Source organism: Ascaphus truei, chromosome 10, assembly GCF_040206685.1.
Source record: "Ascaphus truei isolate aAscTru1 chromosome 10, aAscTru1.hap1, whole genome shotgun sequence".
NCBI classification, from domain to species: domain Eukaryota; kingdom Metazoa; phylum Chordata; class Amphibia; order Anura; family Ascaphidae; genus Ascaphus; species Ascaphus truei.
Window position 1 is genome coordinate 4,027,200 of NC_134492.1, and position 20,063 is coordinate 4,047,262.

A 20,063-nucleotide genomic window follows, 5' to 3' on the forward strand; every position below is an offset into this window, starting at 1 on the left:
GCTGCTTCAGTTTTCACTCAAATTAAACAAAATCAAGTGGCCTTTCAGAAATTAGGGAGGCAGTAAATTAAACACATTCATCATTTTGGGTCTAGTATAAACTGGCGAGGTAATTACTGGGATTCCCCACTTTCATACAGACACTTCTGCTATAGTCAGAAAGAGTGTCTCCCCTCCCCCGAAGTCCAACACCTTGAATACATATTGCACTGTATTCTGTTTTCTTCTTGTACTTTAGGTTACTACATAGCACAGTAAGACATGGGTCTTCTATTTGGGAATGAAAGCCCTAAATAGCAAGAAAGCATGTGGTGGTGTTGATTACTACCTGTTCCACTCCTTACCCTGAGGATCAAGTGCTTCTAACGGTTATTAGGAAATATACCAACTGTATGCACAGTAGTGGGACGCTTAAGGAAGAAAACAATGATTCCAATAATTCTACTGCCTGGAAAGTACATTCTAATAAGCTTGGAAGATACATAATCTATTTTATATTGAAAAATGAAGGCCTTTTAAAGTATTTAAACGAAAACAGCAACTTTTCCATTCAAGGTACAAATGTTGGCCAACTAATCTGCCAAATTATTATCCTGCCTTAGGATTTATATGTCTATTAAAATACTACAAAATAGTCTGGTACACCACCAGGGAGTTAGTTATTCAGGCCATATGCATACAGTTTAATACCAATGATTGGGTCTTCGCTATAATATGCTTGAGATGGACTGAACTCATCATGTCTATAATTTCCAGCTCCCAAAATGTTGTAAACATCCTCAGTTCTCAGCAAGGTACTGATCTCTCCAACATCAAATTACATTCTTTCCCTACCATAAACATGACAGTACGATACAGTTACTCTACAAACAAAACACACTATGAAGAGAATGAGGAAAGTACTGGTAGTAGTCCCACTGTCCTCCATACACGATAAACCTTACAAACCTTAGTGGTTTTTGACACCTGAACCACATGATGCTATCTCCAACAGGCCATTTATAATACCCTATCTTTTAGGTTACATTACGCAGATTAAAAACAGAGGGTGCTCGTTTAGTATTGTATATTTCAGAAATTCTAATGACCCCTGCACCATTCACTACAATCACACACCTTATTCAGTTTTATAAATATTACATAACAAATGACCATGATACCAGCTGATGTGGCCAAATAATTGTATACGATTTGATGGTTTTGATTTTCACTATATTCCATGAATTCATTAGCACCAGTGTGCAGATTAGCACTGCTTGGAGTCCTGGCACATGTTATTTATTAAATGTTTTACCAGGAAGAAATACATCGAGAGTTACCTCTCGTTTTCAAGAATGTCCTGGGCATAGTTAGTATGACAAACAGTTATTTAACGGAGAGGAATAATCCTGTTAGATGCTGCATATCTGTAACCTTTTTATGGGACGATTGCTCTGGCGGTACAAGGGCAGAACGTGGAATATAAACTAACTTAACCCCTTTGCAACATGTCGCTGGCAGTGAAAGGGTTAACATTTACCTTGCCGCAACAACAAAATGTTGTCCTTAGGGAAAATCATAATAGGTAATAACTAATTAGTTCGAACTTAGAGGCCAGTTCTTAATATTTACATTGCAATTGTATATCAGGACTGCATTACTCATGATTATGAATTAATACATGAAAAAATATATAAATCCATTACATTAAAAAAAAAAAAAAAAGTGCATGGGCAATGGTGAGAGGCTGAGGATGTGTCTGCTGTTCTACAGGTTTGCCTTATACAGTGTGTGTGTGTGTGTGTGTGTGTGTGTGTGTGTGTGTGTGTGTGTGTGTGTGTGTTATACATATACACACACACACGCATATACTACTCACTGTCCAGATGAGTCTTTAAAGCTGCAAGGCTATCTAAATATTTGAGAATGATCAGAGAGAGGAGATGTCTGGAAATTTCATTGAAGGTGGCAATGTCTTTGGTTATCCGGGGCTCCAGCCACGGGTCACCCAGCCTCGGGTCACCCAGGGCTCCAGCCACGGGTCACCCAGCCTCGGGTCACCCCGGGCTCATTCCAGACCCCCCCCCCCCCCCCCCGGTCCTTACCCAGCTTTCCCCGGGACTCCTCCAGCTTCTGGATCTGGTTCTCCAGTAAGAGCATCGTGACCCCGAAGGTCAGCACAACCAGCAGCTGCAACTTGGGCGGCATCATAATCCGTAGGAGCCCCATCAACCTGATCTATCGCGACATCACGCGGGTATCGGGGTCTGAGGGCGGCGCGACAGCGCGATCCGCTATCAGCATACAGCAGCGTCTCTCCTCCCTCTCTCCCCGCAGCACCGGCCCACTGCGTGCTGCGTCATTCCGGGCCTCCCCCTGCGTGCTGCGTCACTCCGTGCCTCCCCCTACGTTCTGCGTCACTCCGTGCGCGCTAGGACATCCCATCTTCCTCGACTTGTTGCCTAGCAATCACACTCAGCCACTTTCTGCTCTCTGATTGGCTGCTACTCCATCTTGCGGTGTGATTGGCTGCTGCGCGCAGTTTGGGGGCCTGTACACGTAGCCGGGGTGGTCCATGCCGTGCCTGAATATTTGACTAATAATTATAATCCCTAATAACATGTAGTTACACATATATATATATATACTGTTATTGTAACTCCCGACATGTCAGTAACACTGCGCAGTGAGTACGTGCAGGGGGCGCATCCTGCCTCATGTCACTGATATTAACAAACTGTGGGAAGCCCGTGGGTTCAGGCGCTTTTCTCACGGCAGTGCAGGACAGCCGCACGGGGTCCTTTGCCTCAGTTGTGGCGGGAAGATGGCGGCGGTGGTGCTGGAGAGAGCGCTGCTGTGCTGCGTCACCGTGCTGCAGGCGGTAAGTGTGTCCCGCCCGGGCGCTGTGTCCTGCGGGCGAGGTGTGGTGTGGAGCGCCGTGCGGGGGGTCCCAGCCGGCGGGAGCAGCGGTTCCCGGGGAAGCTTCCCCAGCTGTTCCCGGGGAAGCTTCCCAAGCTGCTCGGGCTGTGTGACGTGTCTCTGCGCCGCTTGCTGATCAAACAGCCGGAAGGGGGACCTCACCCGGGCCTGCGCTCACCTCACCCGGGCCTGCGCTCACCTCACCCGGGCCTGCGCTCCGGGATTTGGGGTGTTCAAAAAAATAATGTTGTTGATAAAATACTGACGTTTAATATAACTTGGGTCAAGTATGTGAGACTCCTGATACTTTAATCACATTCAAACATGCTTGGGTGGGACGTGTATGGTTTTTTTTTTTTTTTTTTAAGATATCGTGGCACACCACTCAGACTGGTATACTGCCCTGGTGCATTAACTGCAAAGTATTAGGAATACAAGAAACTGATAGGCTCTCCAGGTCTTATGGAAAAATATCATGTTGAATGCAAAAAGATTTGAGTGGCTCCTTGGAGAGCTGAAACGTTTATCTTTTTTGCATTAAACTTTTACATACGACCTGGAGTGCCTGCTATCACTTTTGTGTATATCCAGAGGAAGGCAAACAAAAAACCCCAGTGTCATATCATCCAATGAAATCTCATAAGGGAAAAAATAAATTCCTTCCCGACTCCAAGAATTGGCAATCAGATTATTCCCTGGATCAACATCCTTCCCATGTATACTTATTTGGTATATCCCTGTATACCTTTCCTTTCTAAAAAGACGTCCAATTTTTTTTTAGCAAATCTATTGTATCTGCCATCACAGTCTCCATGGGTAATGAATTCCACATTGTAACTGCCCTTACTGTAAAGAACCCTTTCATTTGTTGCTGGTGAAATCTCCTTTCCTCCAACCTTAAGGGATGGCCCCGAGTCCTTTGTACTGCCCGTGGGATGAATAGTTCTTTTGAAAGCTCCCTGTACTGTACCTGAATATATTGTATATAGTTATCATATCCCCGCTTAGACACCTTTTCTAATTTAGCTTTACCTTTATCTACCTCGTAAGTTAGATTGTCCATCCCCTTTATTAATTTGGTGGCTCTTCTCTGCACTCTCTCTAGTTCCATAATTTATTTTCTAAGGAGTGGTGCCCAAAATTGTACTCCATATTCAAGGTGTGGTCTGACTAATGCTTTGTAAAGGGGCATAATTATGTTTACTTCCCTTCCAGCCATTGCCTGTTTAATGCAAGATAAGATCTTGTTTACCTTTGCTGCTACTGCATGACTTTGGGCACTATTGCTAAGCCTGCTGTCTACAAGCACTCCTAAATCCTTCTCCAAGGATTTCCCCAATGTATCCTCATTTAATTTGTAAGTCGCCTGTTTACAGTATTCTTGCTTCCCAAATGCATAACCTTACATTTATCTGTACAGGTAGTCCTCGTTATCCAACGTTTCACTTTACAACGAATGGCATATCCAATGCTTTACAATGCAACCCTAAGGGCCGTTTTTCGATGCCGGAATGCGTTATCCACCCCTCACCGCCACTGATTAACATGGGACTCACTTTACAACGGTTTCACTATCCAACGCTACTTCCAGAACAGATTCCGTTGGATAACCGAGGACTGCATGTATTAAATCTCATCTGCCATTTACCTGCACAAGTTTCCAGTCTCTCCAAGTCCTTCTGGAGAGAAATTACATCCTGCTCTGATTCTACTACCTTACACAATTTAGTATCACCAGCAAAGATGGCGACTTTGCTCTCGATGCCAACCTTAAGGTCATTAATAAACAAGTTAAAAAACAGGGGTCCCAGTACTGATCACTGAGGTACTCCACTCACGACTCTAGCCCAACCTGAAAAAATTCCATTTATGACAACCCTATGTTGTCTATCCTTCAACCAGTTTTCAATCCAGGTTCATATGTTTTTACTAAGTTCAATTTGCTTTATTTTGTACACCAACCTCTTGTGTGGAACCGTATCAAAAGCCTCTGCAAAATCTAAGTAGACCACATCAACATTCTCATAAAAATGGTTCTGAAGTGTCTCCCGCCTATGGGAAGACTGGTTCTGATAAGACACCACATTTGCAGCAGGGGAGCCCGGTTCAAATCTCGGTGTCGACTTCTTGTGCAATTCACTTTATTTCCCCAAAAATAGATTGTAAGTTCTACCCCTTCACTGTTCCCTGTCAGCGCTGTACAAGGAAAAAAAGCAATTCCCTTATATTATAAAACTAGATGGGCCACATGGTTCGTATCTACCATCACTTCCTGTATTATCAACTTTGGGAAGTATTACGTTTGCTGTTCGAGGGAGATGTTCATCTTGTACTTCTTAACTGCTTAAAGTTGCAGCTCCACCTTGTTGTGACACTTTTTTTAACACACGATTTTACATAGTTCAAACACTTTAAATTCTTTGCTAATAATACATATTTTTCTCAGTGGAAAGTAAAATACAGGCAAGCTGAGTCTTTCTTCTGCTTTAGGACATCCGTGTCTGAATCAAATAGAACCCTGCAAATTGTACTTTACATAAGGGGGGTATCTCGTAACCTAAAAATAAACAACTCTGCGATTCTCATTAATGGAAAAGATGGCCAATAAATATAATCTGCAAATAATATCTGAAGTGTCCATTCACTTTTACAGAATCCTTTTGAAGATACACAACCTAAAAATCAGTAAATCCGTTGTATGCTTAATTTAGTTAAATATCTGTTTGTCTTTTGCAACCTTTTCATTGGAAATTACACAAAAGCCATAAAGCCGTAAAAATATATTAGTTTACATATTTTGTTGTGAGTACATTGTCACTGTAACTTATGACAAGATATAATAAACACCAAATATCTGGGTTGAACTGAACGAGGCTTAGATATGATAAAATATAATTTATTCCTTGAAGAAGGTGAACACAACAGATTATGCAAATAACAGACAAAATATGCACTTAAAGGTTAGGACAAGAACGCCATCAGGATACAGGATGGGCCATTTCTTCCATAATTCAGGTTCAGATGTGGACATCACGACAATGCATGAAGAACATGAAGACAATTGAGTAAGGGTTGAGTCTGACTTATTTACCATTTCAACCCTTTACTCTTAACCCTAGGCGCCGAGTTGGCTAGAAAAATCTTTGAAGTAGATTTTGGCTTCCCCTGTAAGTGTGAAGTACCACACTTAAAAACACTCAGCTCCTTTGTTCCTGCGCCTAGTATAAACAATCAGGCAGTTAACTTTTGATCACAGGGCTATGCCAAGTCTTCAGGATGCTCTTCCTGCCCTATTAACATAGCAGATGGGGTCTGCATTTTCAGAGCAGATCCAAAATCCCATATATACTTTAATGTCTTCACATATTAATAAGTTCCGTTCTGGTGGGTCCAGTGGGTCGAAATCTGCCAGTTATTAAAGCCTACAGTGACCCTACATATTGGCCAAATTTCAACTCTCTGTGACCTCCAGAACCGGAGATACAGAAATGCACTTTAACACATTTATAAAATACAGGATTCTTCCCTTTAAAAAATGAATCTCTGTTTTTCACTCTTTCCCCATTGAAATCAACGGAGTCCGCCGCCATAGCGTTGAATGGCAGGCTCCGCCGTTGCCGTCAATGGGGGTTCCCGCCATAGGCTTTCAATGGGGAAACCGCCGCCATTGAAGCCTATGAGAAAAACCACAAATCTTTACATTAGTCCACACTCCGTCTGGTTGGTCGGAGGGGGCTGGGAAGGGTCATGAATTAAAGCCGGAACCTTGGCTACATGCCACCCAAATCCCATCCCCCTGGTCATTCCAGAACCGGAGATATGGACTTACATTTTTCATCATTTTACACTTAGTTGTTTTTACGCTACGCGGTTTTCCCCATTGGAATCAATGGCCGGCGCCGCCATAGACAATGCATGGCCCACATCGCCATTAGATTCAATGGGACCTCCGCTCCGCCGTTAAAGTCAATGGCGCGACCCTCCTCCGCTCGACCCCTTACGGGGCTCTCTCATTCCTGGACCCGGTGTGGTCCCACGCCAATTGTCTTTGAACTTGACCGAAGTGATTAAACTCTTTTCAAAGACATTGTATCCGCTTTTGCGGTCTGAGGTTTGGATGGCTGCCAACCTGTTCCTCGAGGCCGGCGTTGAGGAATCTCCATTGAAGTCAATGAGCCCATTGACTTACAATGGGAAACCGTCGCTCCTCCCGGACGCCACCTGCTGGTCGTCGCTGGAAAAAAAGGTCCAAAACCGCTACTTCTGCCATTAGAACGCATGGAGGCTCAATGGCGACCTATGGACGGCTGCAAAATGGAGCCTGAAAAGGCGGGAAAAGGGAACAAAGGGCTATAATCACTAAATTAACATTAATCCCTTCCCTCCCGCATCAACCCTAGTGTATGTGTGAGTGCAAACACCAGGATGAGACATTAAATTTACACAGGGGAATAAACATTTAGATACTGAAGCAAGGTAAAAAACCACATTACTGGACCTCAGTCCAGTTAAGCCCTTGCGTCCCAAGTGAGAGTAGGGGGTGGCCAAATGGGGTGTAACCCCTTTAATCCCGGGCCAAACCCCCTCTATATCATGACAGACATTGATTTAACCTAAATACAATATGAAGTAATATTTTCAATATTCAGTGTAAAGACACAGAAATCACCAGGCGCTCCTGCGAGTGTTTCAGATAGGAGGAGATACTGCAGTATAGTACATGCAAAATATAGAATGAAATGATATACAACCAGTGCCAGTTTGCAGCTCGACCTTCAGTGGATCTTCCTTATTGTATTGTATTGTATGTCTTTATTTATATAGCGCCATTAATGTACATAGCGCTTCACAGTAGTAATACATGGGGTAATATATAGATCCTTATATAGTGGCAATGTCCAGAAGTCAGGGAGCGCAGACACCAGGATGAACATATGAGGAGAAAAAACAATAACACAAATGATAGTGCAATCCTGTGGGGTAAAAAAATATTCCAACTGGGAATGGGGACATGCACAGTGGATGAAAACAAAATATAGACAGATAGCCACTGCTATAGTCCTATGGGGTGAGAGGCTGGAATATGATCAGGTATACACATGACACAGTGGTTGAAATCAAGAATGGCCACACAAATGTAGAAAATTATAAAAAAGGGTTTAGTAAAATGACATCAGGAGGCACACGGATGCAGTGGGAACCTACAATCAAGCCCCAGAAATCAGGCAATGGAAATAGAGCTTAGTCTTAGTCCGTTGTGGGAGAGATAACCTGTATGCGTAGTAACTGCTGCATGGGAGTCAGGCTGCGCTGGCGCTTCCTCCACTGTCAACCTCCGCAGAACTTCCGGGTTAGATTCTCTCCACCAGTATTTGGCACCACGTGACTGCGTCACACTGCGGGCAAAGCAAGCTGCTATAAAACAGGAACCAGAGACTCAACGCAAGTAGACTTCTGCGTTTCGCTAACAGCTTCCTCAGGAGTCTGTGGTGCCTGTTAGTGGCTGGCCTGCTTGATATACAGAGGCACAGCCAATCGGGAGTAAAGTGTGACGTCATCCTTCCAATCATCTGCCTGCATCATTTCCTCCAATGGTGGTATGGATTGCTCGATTCTGCACCTATCATCCTTCAGAGGGGTGGGACTAATGTCCGTGGGCAACATAAACACTAACAACCATTTTAATGGGTGAAAAAACAGATATGTGTTCCCTTAAACTCTGGGGAACAGGCAGCAATAAAAAGCATTAAAAACCTTTAAAGAACTGGCAGGATTCAAAGACATTTTAAGGGTTAATTCCCACAGCATAGGCTTAAGTGCCAACTTGAAGGGGAAGTTTTAGAACCTATCATGCTCCAAAGGTCAGAGCTTACATACGTCATAATTATGCATACATAATAATAATTTTAATAAAACACATAATACAAGATCACTCAAACTCCTTTCTTACCTGCGCCCTCTGTCACCACACAGCTATACACCCTGCACTAAAACACACCCCTACAAATCATCCGCACACATTCTCTTTCTTTCCATGCTTCTCCTTGCTTCTGGGGATTTCTCTCCCAATCCTGGTCCCTGTTTTATTTCTACCTGCTCTCGTCCTCGCCTCCTACATGCAACTTCTACTTTTTCTGGTGTTAACCCCTCCAACCTCATATCCATCCCCTGTCATCCTCTCTCCCTTTCTCCTGTGCCCTTTGGAATGCTCGCTCCCTTTCTAACAAGTTCCTCTCTGTGCATGACTTCTTTCTCTCTCACTCCCTGCTTCTCTTTGCTATAACTGAGACCTGGCTCACTCAGACTGACTCTGCTCTGGAAGCTGCCCTCTCTTATGGTGGCCTTTCCTTCTCCCACACTCCGCGCCCTGATGGCAGGGGTGGAGGCGTGGGGCTCCTGCTCTCCTCTCTCTGCCGTTATCAAACCCTTCCTATTCCCCCCTCTCTTGCTTTTCCCTCCTTTTGAGGCTCACACTGTCCAGATCTTCTCTCCTCTCCCTGTCCATGTGGCGGTCATCTATCGCCCACCTACCTCTACTCATCCCCCTTCTGCCTTTCTCTCTCACTTTGAATCCTGGCTCTCTTTCTTTCTCTCCTCAGACTCCCTTGTTCTTCTCCTTGGGGACTTCAATTGCCACATTGATGACCCCTCTCTCCCTTGGACTTCCCGCTTTCTTTCTCTAACCTCTTCTTTTGGCCTTCAACAGTGGACTGCAGCCAGCACCCACAAGGATGGCCACTACTTAGACCTGGTTTTCACTAAAAACTTCTCTCTCTCCGATTTCTCAGTTTCCTCTCTCTGACCATCACCTCATCTCATTCTCTCTATCTCGCTTCTCCCCTTCTCCACCTCCATCTACCCCCCGGTTCTGCAGAAACCTGCGCTCTTTTCACTTACCTGACTTTGAGTCCACTTTACGCTCCTCCCTCTCCTCAGCTCTGCTACAGACCCTGACAACCTGGTCAGGAACTACAACTCTGCCTTGTCCTCCTCTCTTGATCTACATGCCCCGCTTTCTCTCTGCCGCACTCGCCCTTCTAACCCTAGACCCTGGCTAAATTCCCACACGCGCATGCTGCGTTCCTCCACTCGTTCCTCCGAACGCCTCTGGAGGAAATCTCATACTCTCGCAGACTTCCTTCACTACACATTTATGCTATCCTGTTTCAACTCTGCCCTCTCGCAAGCTAAACAAGCCTACTTTTCTTCACTAATCAACATGCACAAGTCTAACCCACACCGACTGTTCTCTGTTTTTGATACTCTACTCAAACCACCCTCAGCTGCCTCTCCTTCCTCCATCTCCGCTCAGGACTTTGCTGACTATTTTAAGGAAAAGGTGGAATCCATACGGCAGAACATCCTCTCTGTTTCTTCCTCCCATCCTACACTTCTTCCTAACTCTCCTCCTGCCTTCCTTGACTCTTTTTCCACTGTCTCAGAGGAGGATGTGTCGCTGTTGATCGCCTCTTCTCCCTCTACCACTTGCCCTCTTGACCCCATTCCCTCCCATCTCCTAAAACCTCTTGCTCCTACTATAATCCCTACGCTCACACACATTTTTAACTCCTCCCTCTGCTCTGGAACCTTTCCATCCTTCAAACATGCAACAGTCATACCATTACTCAAAAACACCAAGCTTGACCCTACCTGTCTTTCTAACTATCGACCTGTCTCCCTCCTGCCTTTTGCCTCTAAACTCCTTGAACGACTTGTATTCTCTCGCTTGCTCCATTTTCTCAACACCTATTCTCTCCTAGACCCTCTACAATCTGGCTTCCGCACTGCTCACTCCACAGAAACAGCCCTCACTAAAATAACTGATGACCCCCATGCTGCCAAAGACAGAGGTCATTACACTCTGCTCATATTACTCGACCTCTCTGCAGCATTTGACACCGTGGACCACCCTCTTCTCCTTCACATTCTCCATACTATTTCTATTCAGAACAAAGCTCTATCCTGGATCTCATCCTACCTCTCCCATCGTACTTTCAGTGTCTCTTCTGCTAACACCTCCTCCTCCTCTATCGATCTCTCTGTGGGGGTACCCCAGGGCTCTGTCCTGGGACCTCTTCTCTTTTCTTTGTACACACTCTCTCTAGGTGACCTAATAACATCTTTTGGGTTTAATTATCACCTCTATGCTGACGACACACAAATATACTTTTCAACACCTGACCTTACACCTGCTGTACAAACCAAAGTTTCTGAATGTCTCTCTGCTATATCATCCTGGATGGCCCTCCGTCGCCTTAAACTCAACATGGCTAAAACAGAGCTCCTCATACTTCCTCCCAAACCTGGCCCTACTACCTCCTTCCACATCACTGTTGGAACTACCATCATTCATCCAGTAGCCCAAGCACGCTCCCTAGGGGTCACACTCGACTCCTCTCTCACATTCGCCCCTCACATTCAAAACATTTCTAAAACCTGTCGCTTTTTCCTCCGCAATATAACTAAGATACGCCCTTTCCTCTGTTGCTCGACTGCTAAAACTCTGACTCAGGCCCTCATTCTCTCCCGTCTTGATTACTGTAACCTCCTGCTGTCCGGCCTTCCTGCCTCTCACCTGTCTCCCCTACAATCTATCCTAAACGCTGCTGCCAGAATCACTCTACTCTTTCCTAGATCTGTCTCAGCATCTCCCCTCATGAAATCCCTCTCCTGGCTTCCGATCAAATCCCGCATCTCACACTCCATTCTTCTCCTCACTTTTAAAGCTTTACACTCTTCTGCCCCTCCTTACATCTCTGCCCTAATTTCTCGTTATGCACCATCCAGACTCTTGCGTTCTTCTCAAGGATGTCTTCTTTTTACCCCCTTTGTATCTAAAGCCCTCTCCCGCCTTAAACCTTTTTCACTGACTGCCCCACACCTCTGGAATGCCCTTCCCCTCAGTACCCGACTAGCACCCTCTCTATCCACCTTTAAGACCCACCTTAAGACACACTTGCTTAAAGAAGCATATGAATAGCACTGTGGATATTCTGAACACATGATACAGAAGCTTGGCCCCCTGCAGACGCACTTACCAGAACTCCCTACTACTGTCTCTGTACGTTCTACCTACCTACCAATTAGACTGTAAGCTCCTCGGGGCAGGGACTCCTCTTCCTTAATGTTATGTTTGTCTAAAGCACTTATTCCCATGATCTGTTATTTATTTGATTACCCCATGTATTACTACTGTGAAGCGCTATGTACATTAATGGCCCTATATAAATAAAGACATACAATACAATATAACTGACAGTTAGAAGGTATCACTTTTTGGAGTGTGTGTGTTTACACCAAGGTTAAAATATTGGTGAAAAAGTGGGTGCAGACTGCCTGAAAAAAGTGTTATGCATAGAACAAAAAAATCAGGCACTCCATGATTAAATAAAGCCTATATTCATCTGGGTTTAACATTTCTCAAGAATGTAGATATGCAGGAGAAAGAAAGATACATTATTGTACTTCACAGCCTTTGAAATTATGTTGCTTCGAGGATGTAGTATTGATCCTATGCTAAGAAGTCTGTCTTCGAAGAGTCTACTAGGTGCATATTGTGTTCCAGCTGACTTGTTTGCAAACAATGATAGCAAGACCTTGGGCTGTGTTCATGGTGAGGGCGTTGCTGTGCACGTTTGCGGGACTCTTACCTGATTCCCTATTGCAGTTCCTCAAGTGCCTGCTGCCCCTAGCGGCGCTGTAGCGCGTCAACGCTACTATATTTTGGCCAGATAAGTCAATTTGTGATTTCGGGCTGTAGTCACGTGACGTCGGCGTCACGTGAGCTGGTTCAGCCAATGAGGGCGAACTAGCTTTGTGATGTGTTCGCCACGCCCCGATCGCCTCCCCAATCTTCTGCAGCCTAGTGCACACATCGCTGGGGCTGCAGGAGTGCACACGGTGGCGCACGTTCGCGCCGTCACCATGAGCGCAGCCTTACTTGTTTAAAGTATTGTTTCATTCTATACTCCAACTTATATTAAGACTGTTAATGGTATTTTAAGCTGGATAATAAGTGTGTTATTAAAAGCTCTCACACATTTTCCCATTTTGGGTTGGAATATGCAATGTTCTTTTGGCAGTTGCTTATCTACTCTAATTGTTTCCTTTCAGCTGTCGATGTATGGGGCTGAGCTCTCCTCAGAAGCATGCAGGGAGCTTGGCTTCTCCAGTAATTTGTTGTGCAGTTCCTGTGACCTGCTTGGTCAGTTTGGTCTGAATGAGGTCGATTCATTCTGCAGACAGTGCTGCCAGGAAGAAGTACGCTTTGAATCAAGAAAGGTATGTTCCTTGTAAGGTGTGTGTCACTGGAACTTGTGAGAGGCCTATATTATACACCAAAAATACCTGGGTTGAACTGAACGAGGCATAGATATGATAAAATAACATTTATTCCTTGAAAAAGGTGAACACACGAGATATACAAATAACAGACAAAATATAGACACTTACTTAAGATGGAATGATGAAACAGTCAGAAATCTGGACTGGCAGTTCATACACCAATCTTGAAAATCACAAAGACAATTGAGTAAGGGCTGAGCCTGGTTTATATACCATCTTAGCTCTTACTCTTAACCTTAGGGCGCCTAACTGGCTAGTGGAGTCGTTTGAAGTAGATTCTTCTTCCCCTGCAAGTGTGAACTATGACACTTACAAACCACTCAGCCCCCTTTGTTCTTGGCCCTAGTGTAAACAATCAGGGCGGTTAACCTTTGATCAGAGGGCTTATGCTAAACCATCCGGCTGCCCTTCCTGACCTATTAGCATAGCAGATGGGGTCTGCATCCTCATATCAGTTCCAAAATACTATTCACAGCTTAATATCTTCACATATTAATAGGTTCCGTTCTGTTGGGCTTAGTGGTTCGAAAACTGCCAGTTTTTCATGCCGACAGTGACTCTACATATTGGCCAAGTTTCAGCTCTCTGCGACCCCAGAACCGGAGATACATAAATGCACTTTAAAACACTTTTTAAAATACCGGATTCGTCCCTTTAAAAATGAATCTCTGCTTTTCACTTTTTCCCCATTGAAATCAACGGGTTCCACCACCATCGCATTGAATGGCGGGCTCCGCCGTTGCCGTCAATGGGGTTTCCCGCTATAGACTTTCAATGGAGAGGCGCCGCCATTGAAGTCTATGGAAGAACCAAAAATCTTTACATTTGCCCACACTCCGTCTGGTTGATCGGAGAGGGCTGGGAATGGCCATGCATTAATGCCGGAACCTTGGCCACCCAAATCCCATCCCTCTGGTCATTCCAGAACCGGAGATATGGACTTACATTTTTCACCATTTCGCACTTAGCCGTTTTCACGCCACGCAGCTTTTCCCCATTGGAATCAATGGCCGGCGCCGCCATAGACAATGCATGGGCGCACGCCGCCATTGGATTGCATGGGACCTCCGCTCCGCCATTAAAGTCAATGGCGCGACCCTCCTTCTCTGCTCGACCCTTTACGGGGGTCCCTCATCCCTGGACCCGGTGGGGGTTCCTAGGGGCAACAGGAATTTTATTCCCAGGTGCCCTAGAACCTAAGATTCCCACGCCAATTGTCATTGAACTTGACCCAAGTGATTAAATTCTTTTCAAAGACATTGTATCCGCTTTTGCTGTTTGCGGTTTGGATGGCTGCCAACCTGTTCCTCGAGGCCGGCGTCGAGGAATCCTCATTGAAGTCAATGGCCCCATTGACTTACAATGGGAAACCGCCGCTCCTCCTCTCGGACGCCACCTGCTGGTCGTCGCTGGAAAACAGGTCCAAAACCGCTACTTCTGCCATTAGAATGCATGGAGTCTCAATTGCGACCTATGGAACTCTGCAAAATGGTGCCTGAAAAGGTGGGAACATTAAACAAAGAGCTATAACCACTAAGTTAACCTTAACCCTTTCCCTCCCGCATCAATCCCAGTGTAGGTGTTGGTGCAAACACTGGAACAGAAACAATACCTTTTCACAGGGGAATATACATTAGAATGCTGAAGCAAGGTAAAAACACATTACTGGACCACAGTCCAGTTAACCCCTTGCTTCCCAGGTGAGAGTAGGGGGTGGCCAAATGGGGTGTAAGCCCTTTAATCCCATGCCAAATCCCCTCTCCCATGACAGTGTGATTGTCTGCAAAAGGAAAACAATTAATATACAGCTGAACCCCGTCATAACGCAGTACTCGGGGTCCATATAATGAAACCGCGTTATAACCGGGATCGCGTAAAAAAAAAATTGGGGGAACCAAACTTTATTAACACATCACGAGGCTCTGTCAGGCAGCGAGCATGCTTTGGGTGTCAAAAGCCATAGGGGAAAGGACAGGCAACAAGAGCCCTATTTAACCAAAACACACACACACTCGCCCGATGCTGATGAAGCAGGTAGAGAGCTGCAGATGCGGGTAAGTCCTCGCGGAACTCCTGATCGCGGCGGGCTTTTTTTTTTTTGTTACTTTTTTGTTTTTAAAACGGGAGCCATGCTGAGACCGCCTTATAAGCGAATTGCTCTATAATGGTGTTGAGCTGTACATGATAATACTTGCCAGTTGTGGATCACATCTATTGATTAGCCCCTTGAATACATTTTAGAGTCCTGGTTCTCAAGGATTTAATTAGATGAGCTACTGGCAGGTGTCATTCTTTTCCTATATATCGAATGGTGTAGTAGACCACAGATCACAGAACTCTTTGTGCTCCCAGACTTGCTTTTGCCAGGTCAAGCAACCACTTAAATTCACAAAGTGCTTCTACAGGAGGGCTGAGGTTTACATTTTAATTGTGAGCACATCATCTTTTCTAAAGCTTATGTATTGGTGCTTCAAATTGGTTGTAGAGTGACTGGTATCTTAGTCTCTGTTGGGTTTCATTGTGCATGGATATACTTTCCTATGCTCTGTGTGTGCGCGCGCTTCAGGAGGCGCTGTGTGTGTGCGTCTGCGAGCGAGCTCTTCAGGAGGAGGTTGTGTGTATGTGCTTCAGGAGGAGCTGGGAGCCGTGTGTGGGTGTGTGCGCGCCTCAGGAGGAAGCGCTATCCACGGATCAGCGCTAAAGTTTCATCAGTCTGTGTGGAAGTGGCAGTTCCCAAATACAGACAGCAAGGTATTGGCTCAAGCTCAATGAGACCTATCAGGATTTCCCGTAGGTGCCCCGAATAATCGGATCACTAAAGGGTCCTGAAGAGATATGGGGGGACGGGTCCCACAACTAGCTAAGCAATTAAGTCAGAGAACCTCCATCTAAGTCTTAAGAGTGGGCACAGCTGGAATAGAAGTATTCGTGTATGTCTTTGTATAAAACGCTGTGCAAAGTGTGACGATATGTCTGAGTGATCCCTCAGTTGGGGACACGAATAAATGAAAATTGTACTCTAAAAGTTCCTGGCGCCCATTATTTCACAACCTTGCTACCTCATCCCCCAGCCGCCTCAATGCCAGCACCCTGTGTTAAGGTTAACCATGCGGACTAGCCATATAAACACCACAGCGATGTAACCTCCTTTGGAAGCCAGCACGGAGGGTTACATTTGCTTCCGGATATTGATTTTAAGACTCATGCCAACACGGATTACTAATTACTGGAGGACTAAAAAGAATGTAGGTGTTTAGCATCACCTGCATATTATCACCACACCTGATGCAAGCTGTAAGGCTTGACTGCAGAGGACATTTTTCGTTGTGTGACTTCTCGTCCTCTTCTCTTAAATCCTGTGGTCATGAGTGAGTAATACCAGAAAGCATGAGCCCTGAAAACCAGAATCCCATAGGTGAAGTAAGGCCACCGCAAAGCTGAACAAAGGAGCTACTGATTTTTATCATTTTATACTGTTTTAGTAAGGGGGGGGAAGGAAGTTTCTTTTGGGGACCTGGTTGCCTTATAATATAAACTTAACTCTGAATGCGTTTTGAGGGGGATTGCTGATTTAAACCGTACATTTGTTAAAAAGAGATGGTGGTGAATACATTCTCTGAGTGATTACTGGATCAATAATAACTATTTTTTGTATGCGTGGCAACTTGTAATGTCCTTTGGGTGAGATCTTTCCCTGACTCTTTCTGTAAATATTCCAAGTTGTATATTGTTCCAGCTGGTATTTATCATCCGATACTTGATGTCACTGACAATAGAGCACAAGCCTTCTACCTTTCTTAAAATCTGTTTTCCGTTGATCCTATGTAATTTCCAATTGCTCGGTTTAGAATTGCCTTTTTGACGAAAAATGGTTTGTGTACAGTAACTTGTTTTAATGTCAGGGGACCCATAAGTGTGCTATACAGCATCTGTAATTCAGAACACGGTATGAAATGTAGTACATTGAAACCTGCTCCATTTGTTGTATGTCGGTCTGAGTGTTAGGACTTATTTTTATCATACCAATGTTTTGTGTCCAGTGCATCAAAAATGTTAAAGATACACTAAAGATGTCAAGGATTAAATAATAGCTTATGGTTCTGGATGGTTTACAGGGCTTTGCTGGAACAAATCCAAGCTTGTATGTTGTAGTCTAAGAACTCAAAAGAGAAATAAACTACGACCTTGGATCCATGTCATTGAACTCTTGCTGTGGGGGGTGGGGTGCAGCAGTGCATTGCAGATTGTGAAAGGGTTTAAACCACTTATTTGTTCTTGTCTCAATTCATAATGGATTACAATTTTTGATTGCCTCTTGGCTAAAACGGCCTTGTTCTTTGCATTTTATAACCATTTAAATAACTGATCCAGAATCGTTTGCATTTTAGTCAGTTTCGAGTCCATTTGAACGTGGTTTTCTGCAAGACAAATGGTGCTCATTAATCACGATGGCTAGTTATTTCCCTTCTTTCAGCAGCTGCCCATTTATGCAAGGCATGGATTCCACTCTGTTTTTCCTTTCTAACAGCATCTGAAAGGTCAAAAGTGGGACAAACCATAATCCCAACGGGATAGAGAGGACAGTGGCCGGCTGCTCGTGGTTTAGATGACAAGTTACCAGTTGACTGTTGAAGTCCACAAAATTTCTACTCTGAATATAATTTCATTGTTCCAAACTTTCCATTCTTTAGTATTTTGGTTATGAAATTCTATTACCAAGTATCATGCTACAAATAAAAACTATTGACGTTTACTGCATATCTTTGACCTGTTCTACCCATTCAGAAGCTTGGTATAGTTTTAAGCCAGTGAAATACACTTGAAATAGATTGCTTGCACATCTATTACTTTGACTTTTTCTTTAAGATGTAATTGGGATTCATATATAGCATTATTTTCTAACTGGAAAAATGCAATTCTTGTTTGCACACGTTTTGCAAAAGATTGCAAAAATATGTCAAATCCTTTTTTGTCTATGAAAGTTAAAAGGACATTATTTTTTAATAAGATTTTCAGGTCATGCAAAGAATATATTTAGTGCTTTCATGAATTTAAAATGAAAGATATTAAATGTAAGATTAATAGTGTAAATAGTGTGGGGGGTTTTATGGCAATTGTGGTGTTCACATGATGAAAATAAATTGAGAAAAGACTCACAATGCCACCACATAGAAATTAAAACGACTTTTTTTTAATCTACTTGTGCGTCACCCCATGGTACAGTGGAGTCTATATAACTGATTTGAATTCACCCAGCTTCAGAATACTCTGTATGAAAAATAACTTCTATCAAATTATCACTTATCAGCCGTATAAGTCTGTTGCATTCCATTTTACTCACAATAGAAACATTCTATATTTCAGAAAGTCTTCTTAAATGAAGTACTCTATTAATAAATACCATTGGGGTTTTGTTTCTATTTTTAATGGCCAATAATGTCTGAAGCTTTCTTGTCTCTTTTTTGTCTTCACATGCTGAGCTCATTCTTTGCTCATCTGATGAAAAATATGCATTTAGAATAGTTGGATGGATGTTGACCGTTGAAGATAATGCCAGTTCTGCTGGCTCTGTCCTAACCCTCTTAACGGCTATTACTTAGTCTGAAGGATTTTGCGTTATGAGGTTGGGAGTGGTTAGAGAAGCTAAACAAAATATCTATTAATTATGATGTACAGTGTAAGCAAACCGCTTATCTTATACATTACTGTTGAATTATACTTTACAGAAGTTTGATTCGGTTATGTACTATTGTGTAGTGTATTTAATTGAATAATAGTTGTGCATTCTCTTGGTCCTGTAAGATGTTTACTTTGGGATTTTATGAACTGTAGGTCTAGTTGTCTTTAATGGGGAAGCGCATCCGTTTGCAGTGAAATAAATGGTTTATTGCTTATCATTGAATTCAACGTTAATCAGAAGATTTTCCTTATGAAAGTTCGGTCAGTGCCAAATAGTATACCATGGTGATTTGGATTCAGAATAAAGACCTAAAAAAAAAAACCACATCCCCCTTCATCATCTGATGGAAAGCAATGAGTTTTGAGGTCCTGGTACAAGCCAACCATTTTATAGGGAAACCAGGTGCTTTTCCACAAGTAAGAGGAAGAAAATAAACGTAATAAATAATACATTTATTTATTTACAGTATAAAAATGTTTTACCAGGAAGTAATACATTGGGAATTGGGTACAGGGGATAATGGGCTTGTGAGTTTCAGATTTGAAATAGAGCAGCTTTAACATCAGCAAACGGCTCACACTCTTTGGCTGCGCCAGAGGCTGTCCGCCTTTGGGGCAATGCAGATGTACACTGGGGTGGTTGAGATTCAAATCAGCTGTGATCACAAAGTTCTTTGTCCTCTTGGCTCATTAACATTCCAGTGGGTGGGGTTGACGTTCCACAAAGTACAAGCAAATGTTAACCCTTAGCACGCTGGTCCTGTGCAGAGGGGAGCAGCTCTTGGGGAGCCCCATCAGGCTGTCCGCCTTTTGGGGCAACACAGATGTTCATCTCTTAAGAGCTGTTGTATTAAGGTGCCCACTTGGGCGCAGCTTTACATTTCATGCAGCCACTCGCCGTGTTACCGGCCGCTGCATGGCATATTGTATCAGCCCCTCTAATTTTGGATGATCTTTCCGATTGATGTTGTGTATATGTACGCACATTTTGACAAACGCCCCTCTTTTGTGGCGCTGACGTCTGTCTGGGCTCGTCACAGTCTTCTAGGGTTGATTTGAGAGTAACAGGATAATACAAAGCATTACGTTGCTTAACTCTGGCTTCTGCCAGCTTTATTTTCATCCCACTAAGGGACTGCAGC

General features: G+C 43.8%; 2 protein-coding genes across 3 annotated transcripts in view; one reads left to right on the forward strand and one right to left on the reverse strand.

Moving 5' to 3' along the window:
- The window catches only part of HS2ST1 (heparan sulfate 2-O-sulfotransferase 1), an 83,102-nt gene extending 80,727 nt beyond the window's left edge, over window positions 1–2,375 (reverse strand). The window contains exon 1 of one of the 2 annotated variants that reach the window (XM_075615607.1): window positions 2,085–2,375. In XM_075615607.1, the coding sequence (XP_075471722.1) occupies window positions 2,085–2,208 (124 nt within the window). In that variant the 5' untranslated portion in view covers window positions 2,209–2,375. The remainder of the gene's footprint in view (window positions 1–2,084) is intronic. The other variant, XM_075615608.1, reaches the window with a different exon arrangement.
- Window positions 2,376–2,607: 232 nt separating this feature from the next.
- SELENOF (selenoprotein F) overlaps window positions 2,608–20,063 on the forward strand; it is a 29,799-nt gene continuing 12,343 nt past the window's right edge. Inside the window, exons 1-2 of the mRNA XM_075615609.1 lie at window positions 2,608–2,860; window positions 13,012–13,179. Of these exons, the coding sequence (XP_075471724.1) occupies window positions 2,804–2,860; window positions 13,012–13,179 (225 nt within the window). The 5' untranslated portion in view covers window positions 2,608–2,803. The remainder of the gene's footprint in view (window positions 2,861–13,011; window positions 13,180–20,063) is intronic.